General features: G+C 39.6%; 1 protein-coding gene across 21 annotated transcripts in view; it reads right to left on the minus strand.

Moving 5' to 3' along the window:
* Positions 1 to 691: 691 nt before the first annotated feature.
* CELF1 (CUGBP Elav-like family member 1) overlaps positions 692 to 20309 on the minus strand; it is a 61425-nt gene continuing 41807 nt past the window's right edge. For 10 of the 21 annotated variants that reach the window (XM_068193649.1, XM_068193650.1, XM_068193644.1 and 7 more), the window contains 5 exons: positions 19609 to 19737; positions 13162 to 13275; positions 12796 to 12981; positions 11785 to 11928; positions 692 to 9527 (listed from right to left, as the gene is read on the minus strand). In XM_068193649.1, the coding sequence (XP_068049750.1) occupies positions 9400 to 9527; positions 11785 to 11928; positions 12796 to 12981; positions 13162 to 13275; positions 19609 to 19737 (701 nt within the window). In that variant the 3' untranslated portion in view covers positions 692 to 9399. The remainder of the gene's footprint in view (positions 9528 to 11784; positions 11929 to 12795; positions 12982 to 13161; positions 13276 to 19608; positions 19738 to 20309) is intronic. The other 11 variants (XM_068193635.1, XM_068193631.1, XM_068193633.1 and 8 more) reach the window with 3 other exon arrangements.

The following is a 20309-nucleotide window of genomic DNA, read 5'->3' on the forward strand; positions in this document are numbered from 1 at the left end:
CTAAGAGCAAAGCAGGTAGCCTTTGGATATCACTAGTAAGCAATCCAAATCCATTTGCAGTTTCCCGGTGTAGTATTTCCAGGATCAGGAGCACTGAGGGCTGCAGGTACCTTGATGCTGCAGAACCAGGATAGATTCAGCCAGCTTGGCTGTGTTCCTGGAAGGGGAAGGAGGCAGTGGCAAGTGTGCAGCTTGTGAGAGTGGCATAAGCTGGCTCCTCTCTAATTCCACACAGCACCACGCACTGGTGCTGCTCCTGCAGAGCTGAGGGCTGCTGCTCTGCCCAAGGTATTGAGCCCCTGAAACGCCCTGAAGCACAAGTGGCTGCACGGCACCAGTTCTGTAAGGCTGGATATGCCTACTCGTCACTCCCAAGTGTTGCACGTATTTGCATTATCCAAGATCCTTAGCTTTTCCATATCTAAAGGAGACTTAACTGTCAAATGATCCAAAATGGACGTGTATCAACCAGAAAACCTTTTCCATTTCTACTCAAAGTAGCTCATTTACACAGAAGTAAAAATCCAGGGTGATATTGTACATCTGGAACAAGTGGTATTGCGCCATGAATATTTTTGTGTCTCACAGCTAAGAAACTGTAAAATAGTTCTCTCACGCTCTCTTCACCTTCTCACCCTTGGACCCCCAAAAAGAACCTCAAGTTTAAGACACAAATACAACACACAAGGACTCTTCTCAAACAGTTTAATAGCAAATAAACAAAGGAAGGTACCACACTTGGCATATACAAAATGACTTGTTGTCGGTGTGTCTGTGCAATTAAAACAGCTTTAAGTTGCCCTTTGGGACAAAAAGAAAAAAAAACACACACACAAAAGGAAGAAAATTCCTTTAACACATACTCGCTTGTTCCAAACTTGTAACAAATCTTTTCATTTTTAAATCCACTACACAAACTCTGTGATCAGATCAGAAAAGCAACATGCGCTCCTCTGCTTTTTAAACCATTAAAGTAAAATCTGTAATTCTCTACAGAGTACAACACAATTTCACACAAAAAGACATTTTGTTTTGCAAATCAAAACAAGAAAAAAAGGAACAGCTCAAACAAGGTAAAGAAAAGCATTTCTACGACTGAACCACGACTTTGAGTTGATTAAATCCCGTTAACTGCAGAACAGACTCTACATTTGGTCATAGTGGCAATTTGTTTTCTCGTCACATTGTGAATCACTTTACATTGTTTTCTAGTAGAAAAGGCAAAAAACTGTACAAAACCCCTAGTGTTAAATACAATGTTTGTACCAATAAAAAAGCCCACAGGTTTGTCTCCAAAATGTAAATTTTCTTTTTAAATTATTCACAAAAAGCAGCCAAAAATCAGAAAGGCAGCTGCTGCTCCACTGTCTCAAATCCATTAAAACCACCACAGAACAATTAAAACAACCAAAGGAAGAAAAGGAAAGAAGAAAGGAAAGGAACATCCAACATTTGGCATTTTGGTTTTCTTCAGATATTTTTCCACAGGTTTCCCCGAGGTTCCTTACGGAACCAAACGCACACGTACAGAAATGTACGGGCAGCTCCTCCACACACCGCAGGCTATCAGTGCCCCTGGCACACAGCCCTGTGCATTCAGACTGTGGGACTAACAGCAGCCAGCCCCCAACCCTACTTCCCAAATCAATGAGTCTCTACCCTTTTTCATTCAGCCTCACGATTCACTCCCAGGTACATGTATCATATTCAAATTGCTCTCTTTTGTAAGGAGATTAAGGACTGTCAACACAAGTCTGGTCAACACCTAGTGAGAATACAGTATCCTCAACCAACTCAGAAGTAGGATAGAAAACAATCTTTGCATCGTTACATTATCCCAAACACTGGACAAAATCAAGATTTCCATCCAATCAAACTCTACTTGTTTTCTCAGCAAAACCCCTTCTCCTGGAATTCCATTTCACATTATTTCAGCTGTTAAGATACCTACACTAGCTTGCTGCTGCTTCTGACTGAAACTTCATCACAGCACACCCTCTTCAGGTGCCTTCATCTAGAAGCTACTTCCCAGTTTCTACCTGTGCAGATGGGACGTAGGGCAGGGGAAGCCTGCTACCCAGAGAGCAGGAACCCATTCTAGTTCATCCTGCAAGCCATAAAAACTGCTCAGCTCATTACCCAATTAAAAACTAAACAAAAACTAAAAAAAATCTCCGCAGAGATTCCCCAGCTAAGGCCCTTGAAAACAGAGCTGGGGGTGGTACCCTGTTCAGGTAACAGCTTCAGAGGCTGTTGTATTGTGCTTGTCATTTGGGAAAAGAGCCAGCAGTTGTAGGACCAGTGTTACAAACAAATGCTTTCTCTGGGAAATTTAAAACACTTTATTTCATGAGCTAACCTAGATCCTTCCAGAATCCTGCCACCAAACTCTGACTGATGGTATTAGATTGGGGCTGGACTTCACAGAAATGTGCCCTGAGTTGTACAAAATGCTCAGTGTTTGAAATGAGCCCTAGCTTCAGACAGCTTTGGAAACAGAGTTCCCCCCCACCTTCCTGCTCCCAGCTATCCCCTTCCACCAAAACTTCTACTAGGGGAACAGTGTAACCAAGCACCTTCAGAGCTTCTGACAGCACTGGAGGTGGAGCAAGGTCCAGGTGCTCTGTCAGGCAGACAGTCTAAGTGCACAGGTAGATGGCCTCAGGTGGCTTCTGATCAGATATTTGTCATACCAAAACCACCAGTTTAAAGGATACCTTTGAAACCCATTAAATTGCTCAGTTTTTGCACAAACTATAGAAAACAGAGAGGTGAAGGTGATATATACGAGGGTGTGAAGAAAACAGCAGGAAACATGCACAACATTTCTGGGCACTATCTTAGTCTGAAAGATTAAAACAAAAACATCACATTTTGCTGAGGAGATTGTAGTTACAAAAAAAACCAAGCATGCCAGAGCTTAACAAAATACAACATCAATTTTGATCAAATTTTCACTGCAGACTGATAATCATACAGGGAAGCAGGGGAAAAAATAAAAATAATAATTAAAAAAATCAGTAAATATCAGGGCAAAAATGTAGCTACAATCAGAGGAAAACCTAGTTCAAGTGTTTTCTGTTGATGCCACTTCAAGTCACAAGTTTGAACTCATAAAAACACATGCTGTCTCCTCAAGCACAGAAACCAGATCAGCAAAATGTGACTAGGAAGTCTCCTGAAAGATTGAGTCACACCATATAATTGACTTTTTCTTTCAACTGTGTTTTTAAAACTAAGCACACAGAAAAAACTAAGCCTAGAAAGTGATTGGCTCTATGTTCACAGAAATACAAATACTCCACAAGGTATGCTAGCAAGGCTGCTCTGAAGACAAATTACAAAGAATCAGATTCACAAAATCAAGTGGTTATCTTACGAAGGTCTAGAAAAATAGAAATTCTTTTATATTCAAATGCAAGTTTAAATATTCCCCTTCAGCAGTCTTTCTAGCAAAACCAATTTGGCAGCACAAAAAAAAAAAAAAAAAAAAAAAAAGAAAAAAAAAGAAAAGAAACAAACATAATAAAAATACACATCAGCATCAAAGGTCAACACAAGGTCAAAGGTGAGAGTTCAAGCATCAGAGAAGCTGAAGAGACAAGGATTTGGACGATGTACTTGAACGCCACATCGACATGCTTTAGGCACAACGATGAACAAACGGCAGGAATCTAGAAAAAAAAACAAACCAGAAAGAGGGAGACCCACTGAGTTACACAGAGCAGTACATCCAAACACAGAGAGAGAGAACAAGAATGGGCACTGTACAATGAGATCTCCTGGGGAAGGGAGTTGACAGGGAAGGGCAGCACATGCCAACGATGGACAAGTAAAAGTCAAAGTACATGAAGGACACCAAGTAAACATCAAACTGCCAGAAACTAAATGGAAGCAGAGGCCTGGATTTCCCTCTCAGCACCCAGTCTGTGGAGCATTCCCACAGCCTTGTGACACACTGGTCAGAATGCATTCACCTTGCCCCATGCCCAGTGTGTCTACTACTTCTGTTTAGAACAGAGTGAACTCCCTCCCCAGGAGACCGATTCCAAAAACATATGACTCCAGGGCAAACATTTGCCCACAGAGACTGAGACCATGAGAGACAAGACAGAGGACACAAGGGATTCACAGGTGGTTTGATGTTTGAGACTTTTCTTGCACTCTAACATGGGAAGTTCTTAGGCAGTAGTAGCCCAGCAAATCCATGTTCTTTCCTTTAGCTACAGTCTCTTCTCATTCCCTAGGAGCCCATGTAACTGGGGGTGGGTGATTTGGAAAAGGGAAAAAAAAAAGATTATACAAGACAAAAAGCCCACACATCAGAGAAGAATTCCTTAAGACTTGACTGCAAGTTAAGACTTGTCCTAGCTGAGCACTTGTCATACCATTAGACCTGCACAGGGATTTTCCATTCCCAACCTTTTATGTAACAGCCCTCAGCTCCCTGGCTTCATGAGGAGGAGATCCTGGGCTCTGAGAAGCTCTACAGTCACTGTTGCTAGTTTGATGAGCAGAAAAAATGTGTTTCCTGAAATTTACTTGACGAGTTTATAAAAAAATAATTCTTATATTAAGTGACATAAACACCTCTCTTCCCTCCCCTCAGCTTGTGAGCTGCAAGAGACAAGGAACATTTTGGGATCAGAGTGGGAGGCAGAAGAGAGAGGAAATGGTTTGCTTTCTTATTCTGCCTCCCCACACCCCCAACTCCCCTTTAGCTTCTGTTTGCGGCCTTGATCTTCAGCACATCTCAAAGCTTCTGGTTACAGACTAGAACAAGGTGAGATTTGCATATTATCTAACATAATTTGAGAATCGCAAGTGTTGCATTCTTGTTCCAAAGCAACAAGAAACACATTGTCTACTAAATCAGCAACGCTCCTCTTATTAGAACTGCTGAGATTAATTTGCTTTTCATGCTTTCCAATAAAGGGAAAAGACTTTAGTACAGAGTTTAAACCAAACAGACTACAATGCAACTCTTGCACTTGTTTCTATATTTCAAGCAATACTCTAGATAATTTGCAGACAGGTGGAAGATTTCACTCTTAAACCAGAAAAGCAAATTCATCATGAACTGAGGCATGAGAAACAACAAGAAGCATGAAATCAAGTGACATCTTAGCATGCACCACTGATATCCTCTGAGTGATTTATCTGGGGATTTTTTTGATAAGGATTTTTTTTTTCTCTCAGCTATGTTGAGGGCAAAGACTGAGTTTTGTCAAAGCCCTGTGGAAAGACTGGCCTATAAAACAGAACCATGAGATGCTGGACAAGCTCTTAATGACTTGGAGAAAGTTATTCCAGTTTGTCTTTGTTTCATTCTCACAAAAGTGATAATTCTGCCTTCTGTGTTTTATATTTTGTGGCAGGTATGCTAGGGATATCAATTATCTTTAGGTTTAAATGTCTGCAACAAGAAGCTTTCAAAGCATTTTACCTGTTCATAGTTGCACCTTTCATTTGCAATTTCCTTTATCCAAGTTGTTTTTAGGTATTTCCAAATAAAATAGGAACAACTTCATTCTGCTTTGTTGTTTTTCCCTAACCCACAGCCATTACCAGTTCAGTTGGATTCAGCATGCATGATAGAATTATCATAACATGTGACTGTCAGTATTCAGGTGAAAAGCTTTTTCCTGATAGATGTATTTGCCAGTGAGATTATTCTGAGCTGGAATTTTTTAATAATGACAGCTTTGTATTATAAAAAAGCTAAACTACAAAGAGCTATCCTATTTTGGACTGTTGATTATCTAGGGGACTGAAGAAACGATGATTTCATTTACTTTAGTACTGGCACTAAGCACTATCAGACTAAGTTCATAATTCTTTCACCTTGTTACAGTAGTAAAATCAAATATCTCCTGAGAAAAAGAATAAATCTATGAAGTAGACCATTTCCACTTTGTAAACTAAAAATATTTTAAGTATTTCCTGGTGGCACATGTAATAAGGAATTCTATTTAATCAGAAGTTCTTTTAGCTTTTCTTGTAGAAAATCAGGTTCTTTGGTTTTAAGCATATAGCATACTTTGTCCATGTGGCTGCTTCAGCCAACCTTCTGCAGTTTATCTGAACTCCCCCAGCTCTTATCTTACTATCCAGGAAATAGGGCATTTGACACTGATTTGATTTGCACTTGAATGAGAGCATGAACTAAAAATTTAAAAGCCCCAAGTCCCCAGAATCCCAGACTTTCCTGTTAATGAGTGAGGAAGAAAACTGGCTTAAGACTGAAAGGCAAGAGCAGCCTAAATCCCCACAATCAGCAGCAGCCACCAAACAGACACAGAAATGTTGACTTTATCTGATCAGTTTTGTTATCAGAAAAAAAAAATCTGCCCAAGTCACAAACTTGATACATTTATTAACTTTGGCAACATACACATTGATACACCAAGAAAGGGAAATCTGAAACAAATACACAAAAAGGGCAACATCTTCAGCTGGTGAAAACTGATGCAGCTCTACTGCGTTCAGAGAGCTGAACTGCATTGATTCAAACCATCTGAGGATCACATCTTTTAAAATTTAACCTGCATAGATTTATTTTCTTTTTCTTTTTGGCAATACTTAGAGTTACGCCAGTAAGGCACAAGAGCTAGCCCAAGTTAGGTGTCTTAAGGTGATTATGTCTGGGAGGAGTCACTGATCAAACTAAGCCACCATGTAAACCGGTGAATCTCCTAAAATTAATAGGAGTCCCACCTATTTGCAACAATGCCAAGCTTGATCTCTAAGTTACAGTATTGAGGACACAGTATAGGATGAAGAAGCTAAAATATCTTATTTTGGGCAACTGAAATTACTAGTAAAGAGGCCAGAGCATCAGGTTAAAAGAAAAACAGGACAAAGGTCTTGGATAGTACAGTGGGGTAGGATGCAAAGAAGGTAAGAGTGACTGTAGAGACCCCAGAGCACAGCGCTCTCCTCCACTGGTTCACAGCATTCATCTTCCTCATTTAGCAGTTGTTGGGCTGCAAACAGGCCACTGAAAATCAGTAGTTTCAATCATGCACATCATTATGTGTGTAAAACAATCACATTCAGGATTCTACAAAACCCTGGCCTTTTTTTCCAGTGAAATAATTTAGGTAATAAATATTCTCCACCCTGGAGCAGTATAAAACTTCTATAAAAATAGAAACAACATTCTTGGTTACAGCAGGTTGCACTTGGAGCAGTTGCTCCCAACTATGTTTTTTTATGGTTTTTTTTTTCCTTTTTTTTGAAAAGTATATTATTTATATATATATATATATATATAAAAAATTCCCATTATCACCCTGGAGGCCTTCACACTCCAACACTCTTTTCTCAGAAAACCAGGACACATCTTTCCTATGGTGCAGAATTCAAGTGTACATGGTTCACTTCAGTGTATGCTTACGTATCTAGAGAGATTCAAATAATTAACATAGAAGGGTACCACATGCCAGCATAACTGGGAAATTTGGCAATCTGGCCTTTGAAACTTTGCCACCACAAAATTATTTAAATAATACTGACAGATTTATCTGTCTGCCATCAATACGGACAGACTGACATCAACTGTTTGATTTTCAATCCAAGAACTGGAAAGGGCTCCCCTCAGATGTTACATATCAGGCCTTGTAATTCTGAGGTTTGAGATCCCAGGGGGCCCAGTCCCTGGAAATGCCCAAGATTCCCAAGAGATCACGGCACACAAGTGGGGATTCGGACTCGAGATCTCAGGTTTGACGGGTTTAGTGCTTCTCCTGCTGGAGCAGAACATGAAGTCCTGACCCCATGTCTGACCCACACACATCATTTAGCAGCTGGCTCCCAGACTGCAGTGTCAGCTGGAGCCCTGGGAAACAGCCTTACAACTCAGGAGTACAAAGAAAACAAGGAAAAAGAGATATTAGGAGGTAAATCAAACTTCTGTTAAAGACACAGAAATTGTAAACTTCCTCTTGTGATAGAGGTGGATTTTGGTGGTTGTAAAATGGAACTCTACACAGATTTCTTCAAACAGCTCAGGCCAGAGTGTCAAAAGTCCTTTGAGCCCCCTAAAACCAGTGGATATCAAAGGTCCTTAGCAATGCACTAGCAATTTCACTGGTGTGCAGAAAGTGTGTTAACGGGTGCGTTCCATTTTCCTTCAATATAAAAGATATCAGCTTTTACCAAAAGGCAGAAAAAGACTGACTGGCTCAATACTCTGGTTCTGCAGCTCCTGGTTTAGCCTGTTTAGCACTGGTACACACCATCTTAAAGGAAAACTGCAGTAGAGAGATACATCTAATTATTAGACCAAATCACTGCATGAATTTTGTTCATTAAAAAAAAAAACAACAAAAACCCCCAACAAAATAGGAAGTTATCATTTCAGTAAACAATCAGCACTTACATTATGCTTATGAAAACGAATTCATAGCAATCTCTGCAAAAAAAGGACATTATTCCATAGAAATGGGCAATTGGATCAACTGTTAAGAAGAAAAATTGTCAAAAATTCCTGCAGGTCACCAGGGATCTAAAGTTTATTGTTTCCAGATCCAGATGTATTCATCCAGACTAAGCTGCCTCTACCCTTCCACAAAACCTAGATGAAGTACATAGGTTAAATTTTCTTATACATGGAGAAATTCACTGCATCTCATTACTATTCCACTGTAGACAGAGAGTGAAATTTTCTGGGCAGAGACATTATCTAATAGTTTTATAAAGTGCTGTGTACATTAACACTGCTATATAAACCCTAGTTTATATACAGCAAAGAAAAAAAATCACTGCAGTTTTCCTTTGGCTTGTTAATGTGTTCACCCTTTTAGCCCATCTCTTGCTTTAGAGATAATTTAATAAATCCCCACCGTGGCATACAGTTAAGGAAATTTCAAAGAGCGGATGGGGCATGACAAAGGCTAATGGAGTTGGTTCTTTCTCACCCAGGACTCTGTTCTCCTTGCCCATCTTTGTTTTCATCAGCTGTTCTGTGTTATTTCTGCTTTCCCTTCTCCTCTCTAAGTGTGGTGTCAGTTTCTGCTGCTCCCTTTAACCTTCTCTCCTCACCCCCAAGGAGCTGGCATTGGTCCTTCTCAACACACACTGGTTACAAACACAGCAAACTTCAAATAAGGGAGGAAAAAAAAAAAAACCAACTAAACAAAAAAACCCCTCAGCGATATGGCACCTAAACTCCAAAGTAAAACACTGGAAACAAAAGCACAAACTTGTCCTCCATCCGAAGTGGGATTCTCAGCAGAGGCTGCAGCAGAGTCTTCAAGGGAAGATGTGCCAGATAGAAGGCATGGATCAGCTTCCAGGACTGTAAAAACACAGCCTTAGGGCTTCGAATCACTAAGTGCGCTCCTCTCCAACTTACCAGAAGATCCTTCTCACTCCAGTCCCGGAGGGGAGGGGTGCTCAGTATGGCTTGCTGTCGTTCTTGGAGCGCTTGAGCTGCACTTTCAGCCGCTTCATGCCGATCTGGAAGCCGTTCATTGACTGAATGGCAGCCTGCGCAGAGACAGGATTGTCGTAACTTACAAAACCTGAGGAGAGGAAAACACACAATTACCTCATGCCAGAGCTGCCCTTGATGGCTACTCACAACTGGAAATGAAGCACTCACAAGGTCAGAGAGGCTTGCATGAAGTGCCATTTTCAGAAGCTCACAACTGTTTCAGACTCCTCATAATAGCTTCTAAAGGCTCTCAAACAAAGCATTGCTTTCTGACATATGAAACTTTGGCCAGAAGGTATACACAGCTCAGGAAATTAACATTTTTTAGTCTATCAACAAAATAAGTACTGCTGTTTATTAAGAACTCATACCTAGGAGAAAACCAAACCTGGAAAACGTTCATCCAGATGCAAAAGCTCATTAAAGATACAAGATGGAAATCACCCTCATGACATTATGGGAGCAGATTTGTTTAAAGTGAAATAGCTGCCAAGGAAGGGTAGCACTGGTACCACTATTGTGTTTAGGTTGGTCTCAGATGGGAGGTTGCGTATCATTCCTGGAAAAGATTATCCTGAAAATAAACTTCTGTGTTTTGAAGGAGCCTATTTTAAATAACTCCACTCAATGTCTGAAGTGAGAATAACTCCCATGTCAGGGTCAGGTTGGCAAGACCCCAACAGTGTGAAAGTCCTTTTCCCCTAGCCCGGCAGCCAAAGAAAAGGTCTGGAAGGTGTGAAGCTGAGTTTTCAAGGTTGTTTGTTTATTTTTCTTCTTATCTAAAATATTTTCTCTCTGACCTGCTGAGGTCCACCTAGTAGAGAAGCCATGGCAGTCTGCCCGAGCCCCGGGCGTCTCCCACATTATATACTCAAAATTACGTGTACCATGTTTACAGTTCCCATACCAATACCTAAAATCTATGTTGGACAGTGTGTCCCTATCCCAAACCAATAGAAATGGGTCACTGTCACACCGAGACATGGAGGACAAGAAGAAGGAAGAAAAGGCTGGGGCACGCCCAGATTCCTCCACCTTGTACCCATGAATTACATTCTAAAAATCCCCAAAATTCTACTTTTCCATCCTGTGTCAATTCACCTATTACACTACTTGAACCCTTTTGGCTTGTAATTCCTCATATAAGGTTGGCAGCCTCTCCCATGGGCTAAAATCGAAGCCACAGGTGTTTTTGACTTGTTGCCAAGGTCCCTGAGCCCCCTGCCAGGGTCTCGAGGCATCGAGAGCAGCCAAAGGTATGCTCTGGACTCTGACACTCCCACTCCAGTCAATGGCTATGTGTCCTTATATAGGTGTTATAGCTAAATGATCAGCATATTTCTGTGCTCTCATAAAAATCAGATTGTCCACATCTTTTGGCTGAAATAGGAAAAAATTCAGGATTTTATGTAGACACAAAGCTATCAAAACCACAGAGAAAAGCACACCTCTCCTATTCCATCTCCATCTATCAAAACAGTCATGAGAGCTTACATGCAATATGGTACCCACAATAGTTATATCTATAAAGATATTAATAGAAATAATTAATAATCATAATGTACTAAGTAATATATACAAATTATTATTGAAATTATTGAAAAGGCAGGAAGAGGCAAGAGGAAGAACTATCCCAGGATTACAGTATGCCAACACAAATAATAATCACATATCATTCTGAGTTAGAAGGGTTCCACAAGGATCAAGGAATCCAGCTCCTGAGTGAATGGCCCAAAAGGGGATTGAACCCACAGCCTTGGCATTATTAGCTCAGTGCCATAACCAACTGAGCTAATCTCAGGAGAATTATCTAGGGCCAGAACACTATAATAGGGCACAATGGTATGAAACTGTGAAAAGCAAAAAGTCACATTGAAAATCAGGAAAATACAGTTTATTGCTGGAAGCATTTGGTTTATTCATTTATTAGGAATATATATAATTCCCCACTTCCTTAATAGCTAGACTAGACAATATACTGAAAAAGAGATTACTATAAAAGCCACCTTTTCACAGATAATGATTTATTAGAATGACAAAATATCCTGAGTTGGAATGGATCCACAAAGATCACTGAAGCCCCTGAGAATCACACTGTTCCTCTGAGAGCATTTTCCAAACACTTCTTGAACTCTGTCAGGCTGGTGCTGTGACCACTTCCCTGGGGAGCCTGTTCCACTGCCCATGCACCCTCTGGGTGAAAAACCTTTTTCTAATATCTAACCGAAACCTCCCCTGACTCAGCTTCAGGCCTTTATCTCTGATCCTGTCACTGGTCACCAGAGAGAAGAGATCAATGTCTGCCCCACTGCTTCCCCATGAAGGAAGCTGTAGATCCAACATACCAAAACACTTGCTTAGATTGGTCTGCTTGTCAATGAAAACCTTGGCAGAGACGACATTTCCAAATGGCATGAACATCTGCAGCAGATCCTGATCCCCAAACTCCTGGGGAAGATGGTAGATAAACAGATTGGCTCCCTCTGGACCTTCAAACAAGTAGGAAAATAAATTCAGAAAGAGCATGGATACCACATACCCACTGCACAAAAAAAGGTGGAAGAGACAGTCAAGACAAATTTTCTAGATAAAGCAATGAAACTGCTGTTTACAGTACTGCAGAGCACTTGATTCCAGAAAAAAATGAGCATGACCCTTTGTTGGGATTGATCACTCAAATAATTCTAGCTCTTTCTGAACACTTTTGTTTGTACTTTACACATCGTGCCAAAACTGGTTCACAGATATTTGCTGTAATGACAGCTGAACAGTAAATTTGAATGCTAGATGTTGACTGAACAAAAAATAGCTATGCAAAACTTGTGGTCCCAAAGCAACTAAGTAAATTTCCAAACAAAATACAAATAATCACATTGCTTGTAATCTGACAGATTCTCTTCTAAACATGCTACATTTTGCTGAAAACTTACTCCTACATTCTACATTACTTTACATTACATATTAAATTTAACCTGAATCTGAAGAGTGAAAAGACTGGCATAAGTAGCTGTTGGAAGAGGTGATGGACCCAGAAATCATCATTAACCAAACTGCATCTGATCCTCTGACAGTGGGATCTGTCAGGCTGTAGACTCATAATCTCCTTCCCTCTGAGAACATGCAGGAGTGTAATTAAGGAAGCACTTAAGACTAGACAAACCCCATGAGAAGCATCCTGTATAAAAACTACTTTGGGCAGCCCTTAGTAGAAAGATCCCACAGACCTTTTTTATCTTCAGTAACTCCTGGATTCTAAAAAAATTACACCAAATAAATCTGCAGGTAAAGTAGGTGCAAGGGCTAAGGTTGCCCTTTTGAAAACCTATCTCAAGTAGTTTCTACAACTTTCTGCCTACCTTCTTTTTGACTTCCTGCTGCACCAATACTCTGCTGTGTTAAGAGACTCTGGTTATAGAGTGTGGGCAGTGCAGCAGCAGCATATTGCTGGATTCCAGAATAAGCCTGTGTGAGGGCTTCCATTGTGCTACCTGTCCCATTTGAGAGACCACCACTGCCAAGTCCTCCATTTAAGGCTGCCATTCCTGTATAAGAAAGAGGAAATAAAAGATGACTGAGTGCTTCCACAGAGCCAGATCAATAACCTTTCAAATGCTCCGCACAATTACAAAAAGCAGGGAGCAAAAAAATCACCCCAGAGAGATATCACAGGCTGAGGAATGAGAATCAGCTATTCCCCCAAGCCACCACTACACTTAACTTACCTGCTAAAGAGCTAACGTTGAGGCCTGCTGTAGCACCTGCCAGCGTCTGCAAAGCTCCAAGAGAAGCCATCGGATTAACAGAGGAGCTGCTACTGGAACTAGGTGAGGAACCTGCTATTAAAATAAAACAATTAAACTTCAACCAATATTTTTTAGTTCTGATAATTCAACTTCTTCATTAAGTTATTCCAGTAGAAAAAAAAAACTAGTAAGGAACAGATTCAGGCAACACAGGATATATTATGTAAAAAAAAACCCCAAACCCACACAACTTGATCGATCATACTGCTTATATGTCCTAACCCCTTCCTACATCTTTAAAAATTTCTACTTCATCATAACATCTACTCTTTGTAGCAATAATAATGTCAGTAAGTGTAAGACATGTAAGATTGAGACATTATATGTTGGCTAAACTCTGTATCTCAACATAAGGTAACCAGCAGTGATGCCCTTTTTCCTGCTGCCTAAGTAAGAGTCACTTGCTATGTATTAACATATATCCTTGAAACATCACTCAAGGTGAAAAAGACCTGGAACATAGGTACTAGGGACATTAAAGAAGGCTGAACATACGGTTTTCCCATACTGCCAGAACAGGAACACCACATGCCCAGATTATTTTGACACATTAAATAATTTTCTATTAGAAATCCTGCTGCCACAGCTGGGGCAAGGACTGAGAAAAGTCTTGAAATGTACATCCAAAAATAAATAGTCTATCCTCTATTCCAGCAACATCTTCAACTACTTTGACTCAGTAAGAGAAGTCTACCAATATAGTACCTAGGACAGTAACAGCTTACATGGCTCACCAAATTCTACACCAGGTTGAGTTAGTTCTACAGAAGTCAATATCAAAATAATGAGGAAAAAAAAGCTGGTATGTCAAAAGAAAAAGAAGTTCACATTGAGGTAATCTACAAAGATTTATGGACATGATAAAATAAAAATGCATAGTATTTTTATGATTATATAGCAGTGGTTTTTCTAACAGGTTTGTACACTACTGTAGAAAAAAAATGCTATGTGTATTGCTATTAACAAATACGTTTATATTTACTGCACAAGATGCACTAGAAAATATTTACGGCAGCTAAAAATTAAAAGATAATGAAGACTGATACTGTAGAGGCACCTTGTAATTTGCTTGCAAGAGGAATTTATCAGTTTGACCAAGGAGATAAGAGAAGAACTGAATTTGAGGCATTTTCAGTTTTCCTTATGTTTTTGTGATTCTCAATTATGCTGCATACATCCATGAAAAAAATTTAAAAGATTTTTTAGCATCTTTTCAAGCAGTTTCACACACACTACATATTTACCACTTCATGTTTGTGGCACAAAGTCTCTGCTGGGGTGGGATAATAGAACTATTTAAATGGAATACAGCCTAACAACCCCCTAACTGAAGTAGCTGTACCTAACCAAAGCTGCATGAGAAACAGAGAGCTGCACTTCATACCATTTTTGTAATAACAGATGGAATGACAAACCTCCTCTAGTACATGTTAAGACAAACTGTCCTAATAAATCAAAAACTGAAAGACAAAATCCCAAACTATTTTAAGATGCTTACTCTGATGAAAAGGAGACACTTCCTGTCTTACTATCACTAGAATATTAAATGTTGGGAAAACACAGGGAACAAGTTACAGTATAACCCTCAAGCTGGTAGAAAAATTAGCACAGCTAGCTGAATAGAAGCCAGAGATCAGAAACTGTACAGTTACCTTGATTGTAGAATATCACTTGTTTCTACAACATTTCATTGCTGATCTTTATAATTCAGTAAGACACTACATTTAATAGATGAGAACACCATTTAAAAACCCTTCCAAACCTACCCCCAATAAAGTAGCAGTAACTAAGGAAAAACAGGCTAGAGAACAAAGTGAGATAGAAAATGGATACCTTCCCTACTTTAAAAGGCTGTGATTTAAAATAAATTAAGTTGAACCACTATAAAAAGCTGATCACGCAGTTATTTTAGTTTAGCTGCCTTTATCAGAAATTTCTTTAGGCAAAACAAGAAATCCTTTAGTACTGAAAATGCCAAGAGAACTGAAGACTTGTCTGTATTTTCTTTATCCTGTGTATATAGGAATTGAAGATAGCATCCCATTTGTGATGATGACAAAAGGCAGATAAGTAACAGAGCAGACATACAGGGCAATCACAAAGGAATGCTTCCTATTTATAGCCTATATACCAATAGAGCCATCTCTGAATCTAGGATTTTTTCAGCCAAAGGCAATGTCTTTGTAATAAAGTTACAATTTTCATTCATTAATTTCAGTGCAATGTGAAAACCAAACTGATGGACTCTACTATGTTCTACAACTTATGCAATTTAATCATGCACTATGCTAAGAAAATTTTGGTTTTTATTTATAAATTATCAGGTGACAACTTGACCTGATATCCTGCAATTCTGTTCTTGAAATATCTAATGTCTGTTCTTCCCCTATTCATTTCATCACAACACTAATGTATTTGTAGGCTTTAATAATATCCTTCTCACATGTCTGTCTTCTATTTTTCAGACTATTCCTAATAGCGAAGGAGTTCCACTGTTCTAGTCATCATTTCTGTTCTTGTTTTTCTTGTGTTGTATTTTAGATCAGAAAAGAGAACAAAGCAATGGGGATGGAAAATCAGTATTGTTTTATACATGTTCTTTACTCTATCCCTAATTCTTAATGTTGTTTCTGTGCAGGTTTTGATGGGTTGTTGGGATTTTTTCTTGCTGCTAAGGTTATGTTTTCTTAGATCTATATACTGAGTTATATCTAGTCAAAAGGGTGAACTCTAACAGAAATAGCTGAAAATGCTTAAGAAGGTTTCAAGAAAATTTGAATATGTAATAAAGAACAGCTTTGTAGAAAGATACTGAAAGATATATTATTAGAAAGATAATGAAACTCAGACAAGGACATCAAGTAACAACTTGTGGAGGTAGGTAAACTGAGAGAACAGTAAGTCTGTCCTAATTCAGTCATGTAGCATCCAAGCAATGACCTGAAGACAAGTTAAATTCAGGTGATGAATCTGACTGAACTGTACCTGAATTAGTTCCAGTAAAACCAGAAACACTCTGCTGTCTCTGAAAACAATTTTGTCAGAGACACATCAAGGCCCAAAAAATCATCTAAGCTTTGAGGTTGCCCTTAGAAGCAAGAGAAATGGAAACATACCTCAGTGTTTGCAACCATTCTATTTTCCTCTGAAGCCGATAATTCTTATTGGTACTCAAGTCAAAAAGCTGGCAGACAAGACACTCCTAACCTGAGATCCTAACCTGAGATACTTCTATAGTATTTTCCTGGATGTTTCTTTCACAAGCTAGCAGTTTATTTATGGCCATGGTCTCTGCAACAACAACTACATAAAGCAGCAGACTGTTCAGTTCCAAGAGCTGATCTTCAGCAAGGTTGACGGTTTTACTTCATCCCATTTTACATCAAAACACACAACTGTGCTTGGAACTATCTGAAGAAAATTGTCTGAAGTGGGTTGGAAGGCAGCACAACAACAATATGTAACACCTCTGAGTTCCACCTTTCCAACATGTAACCCATCCCTAAGTCCATGGACTGCACTGTGTAGACTTCCAAGCTCCCCAGATACAAATTATATCAATGCAGATGAAAGAAAATCAAGAAGGCAACTATGCAGAAGGACTGTCTGGATTTTTCCACCAATTATGCAATTTGAGCAGAGATGTCCAAATAAGCATCAGGTGAACATTTGGATGACAGATGGAGAGAAGTCAAGGAGTTAGTCACCTCATCTGCAGTTAGGTTTAAGAGGTTATCACAGTAGATGTTGCCATATGTCCCTCAGACAAGGCAGGCACTTATTAATATATGCACTGAACTGCTATACACTGAATTTCTTCAAGGTCTGGGTATGGGTCAGGAGGGACAGATGTTTTCTGTGTGGAGCCCAAGAACCTTCTATGTGAAGAGATACAGAGTGAATGTATATATGAATATTAATCAAAACAGAATCTCAAGTTTACTTGAAGACTAAAGAGTCAAAAAGCTGTATAATTACAGGAAGTATCATGGGATTGAATATGTCTGTACACATTGAGGCTTCCCCTCATCCCAGTTTGACTGTAGTTCTAAAAAGTGAAGCATATTTATACCTCTAACAAAAAGCACTAGAACTGTTTCAGAATTTGATGTCAGTGACTACTTACAGACAACATGCCCTCCAAAACTTTTTATTTCTTTTGAACAAAGCTAATTTTTACTCTTTAAAATGATACTTGAAATTAGGTTTAAAGAGCAACACAATAGTGTCTGCTTCATGTTACAGGCCTGTGAAGAGTTAATTGATAAATCTGTATAGGATATAATACCAGTGATCCACCATAATAACTGAATTGTTGACACACAACCATTTAGTGATATTACTGATGATCAGAAGGTTATTTGAATTCAGTACAGAAAGTACTGGAAAATGGGCTGCTCCCCATCCCCAAGCCCCTCCATAAGCATGATAAAAAATGGAACAGAGTCCTGAAATATGTCTCTCATCAAGGAAAAAGGAACCTGCATAGTTCTGTGGAACTGCCAAAATTCACAGAGGGGAAGCCAATTCCAAAGAATCAATGAAGAGTAGCATAACTTCATTTGAAAGGGACCTCTGTAGATTATCCTGTCTAACAGTTTGCTCAGAGCTGATCTAACCTTTGAATTTCAAAATGTCCTTTCCAACTGAATTCTCAGTCTCTGAAGTGATGGAGATTTCACAGCCTCTTTGGCCCCTTGTTCCTGAGCATGATCACCATTGCCAATAATTTTATTTTTCTATCTAATCAGAATTTTCTTGGCTGCAACTTGTGTCCATTGCCCTTGTCCTTTCACTGCACATTTCTGAGAAGGGGCTGCCTCTGCTTTTTCTAGCACATCTGACATTTGAAATTCACAACCTGCCAGCCCTTCTCTACCTCAACAAAATAAAGAACAACCTTGATGCAGTCATCAGACGAGACAGCCAATAAGGAAATCTTAGTTCTAAATGCCTATCTCAACCAATTGTAACCTGACAAAGCATGAGCAAATATAGGAGAACCTGTCAGATATTTTCACCTTCATGTTTCCTTTATGATGAAGAAGCATTGGTGGGTTATGAATGCAGCTCTTCTGTAGTCTGAACTCTTCATTGCTTTTTGTTTTCTTTTGTTTTTTAATTATAGAATAGGATACATGGCTCTGAGTTACAATAAATTAAAAAAATTCAGTATTTTAAGGATTGCCGATCACAAAGTTTTTAAGTAAAAATGTTCTGCAACAGAACACTCTGTGGACTAATTCTTTCTTGGGAATTTCTTTAAGTAGAAAACTGCAAAGAACCCATGGTTTAACTCCCAATCATGTGACAGAAGGTTTTTTAAACAGCTTTTCTTTGTAATCTCTTTATAATCTCTTAGCCTGGCTCCCTGGTCCTCCAACACAATTCAAAATCTACCTGTGGAAATTTAAAACTCCTTCCCTCCAACCCTCTTTGGTCTCTCACAATCACAGGTGAGGATGTCAACTCTGTAGGACAGAAGCCAGAGATACTGGAAAACTGACACCCTGAAAATACAGGGTCTTCCTTCTCATGCCAGGATTTAGTAATAACTCAAAACAGGATGGAAATAACTGAGCAGAATACTGATCCTCATTTGTGATAGAAACTTAGTATGTCTGCCATAAGCACAATTGAATTTATGTTTAATTTTTTGCTTGTTACATTTAATGATCACATTTAACAATAAGGCAGCAAAAGAACACTACTTGGACATTCTAGTATCTCTGGTTAATGTACCTAACCTAAAGTTAAAAAAACCCGACCCAAAACAAACAAAACACAAAAAAGCCAAGCAAAAGGAAGATACTGATTTTTATGTGCAACTCGTACACTAAATTCTAGACAACTACTTTCCAGTACAAGTGCTAGATGTCTGTTTATTCTACTTTTACGAGGAAGTTATAATATCCTTGTCTTCATTAATGGAATATAAGCTGTACTGTTCTAGTGCACAGAATGCTTTATCTCACGCTAAAGGCATTTTCTCTTTCCATATTGAGAGGAACAGGGTGTATTTACCAGCACCTGCCTAAAATCACAGATAAACCAAATATGTGACGAGATTGTAATAATATGACTGGAAGGAGGTCACCTACCTTTCTGCTTCACAATGACCTCAAAAATTCTTTTTACTCTAAATTAATCTGACCATTTGAAGGAAGAGACACAGCAGGTAAAAAAGCTTTTGCTAGTGGCAAAGATACCTATCCTAAACAGAGGCCAGTGAATCCACTAGTAAACTGTTTCTCTATTAAAGATCAACAAGAAAGTGCCAAAAAGGGATAGACAAAGAGGTGACATCTATCCTGAAAGGATTTCCAGGGCAATGCACGCCAGGCTACAGCAGGGGCAGTCTCTTACCTGAGCTGGTGAGCACACTCAAGGGGCTGCTGGAGGATGTGAGCGCAGCGGTGCCACTCGGGGTGTTCTGAGCTGCGCTGGCCGCGGCTGCCAGGGCGGCCAGGTTCTGTAACTGCATCGCGTTCAGTCCTGCAACACAGGGAGGAATGCCGAGTGTCTCCTGTCAGAGCCACCATCACCCAAGTGCGATAAATCCAGCAAGCTCATCAGGAGGGACGAACAGGAAGGAGCTCAAAAGCAACAGACTTAATACTAGTTACTGATCTTTGCTACATCGCAGCTCCTTGCTATAACTGAAATCTTTTTCTTTGCCAGAAAAATGTGGTTCTGGAAAAGGCCAGGTACTCATTATGCCAGATGGAGACTCCAAAGGACAGAAATTTTCAAGCACTGTTCTCTTCAGTCAACAAAATGTAGGAGTTAAGCCAGGGTCTGAGAGCTCATGTGCAAGCTACAGAACTTGCCTAGACACCAGGCCAATAACTTCTCCCACTCTCATGTCCCTCCACACCCTTTGTATGTGGACAGCAGTAACTGCAAAATTCTTTCACAAAGGCCTCACACCACAGAGGCCATAAAGCCATGGCTTCAACCCACCATAAGCTGAGCATCAGCATGTTTTGTTTGGTCCCCCTGGCAGCCAAGAAGCAACAGTCAATTGTGAGACAATTGTTAAGTGGCAACTCGTGACCACAGGATCA

Source organism: Anomalospiza imberbis, chromosome 6 (assembly GCF_031753505.1).
Source record: "Anomalospiza imberbis isolate Cuckoo-Finch-1a 21T00152 chromosome 6, ASM3175350v1, whole genome shotgun sequence".
Lineage (NCBI taxonomy): Eukaryota > Metazoa > Chordata > Aves > Passeriformes > Viduidae > Anomalospiza > Anomalospiza imberbis.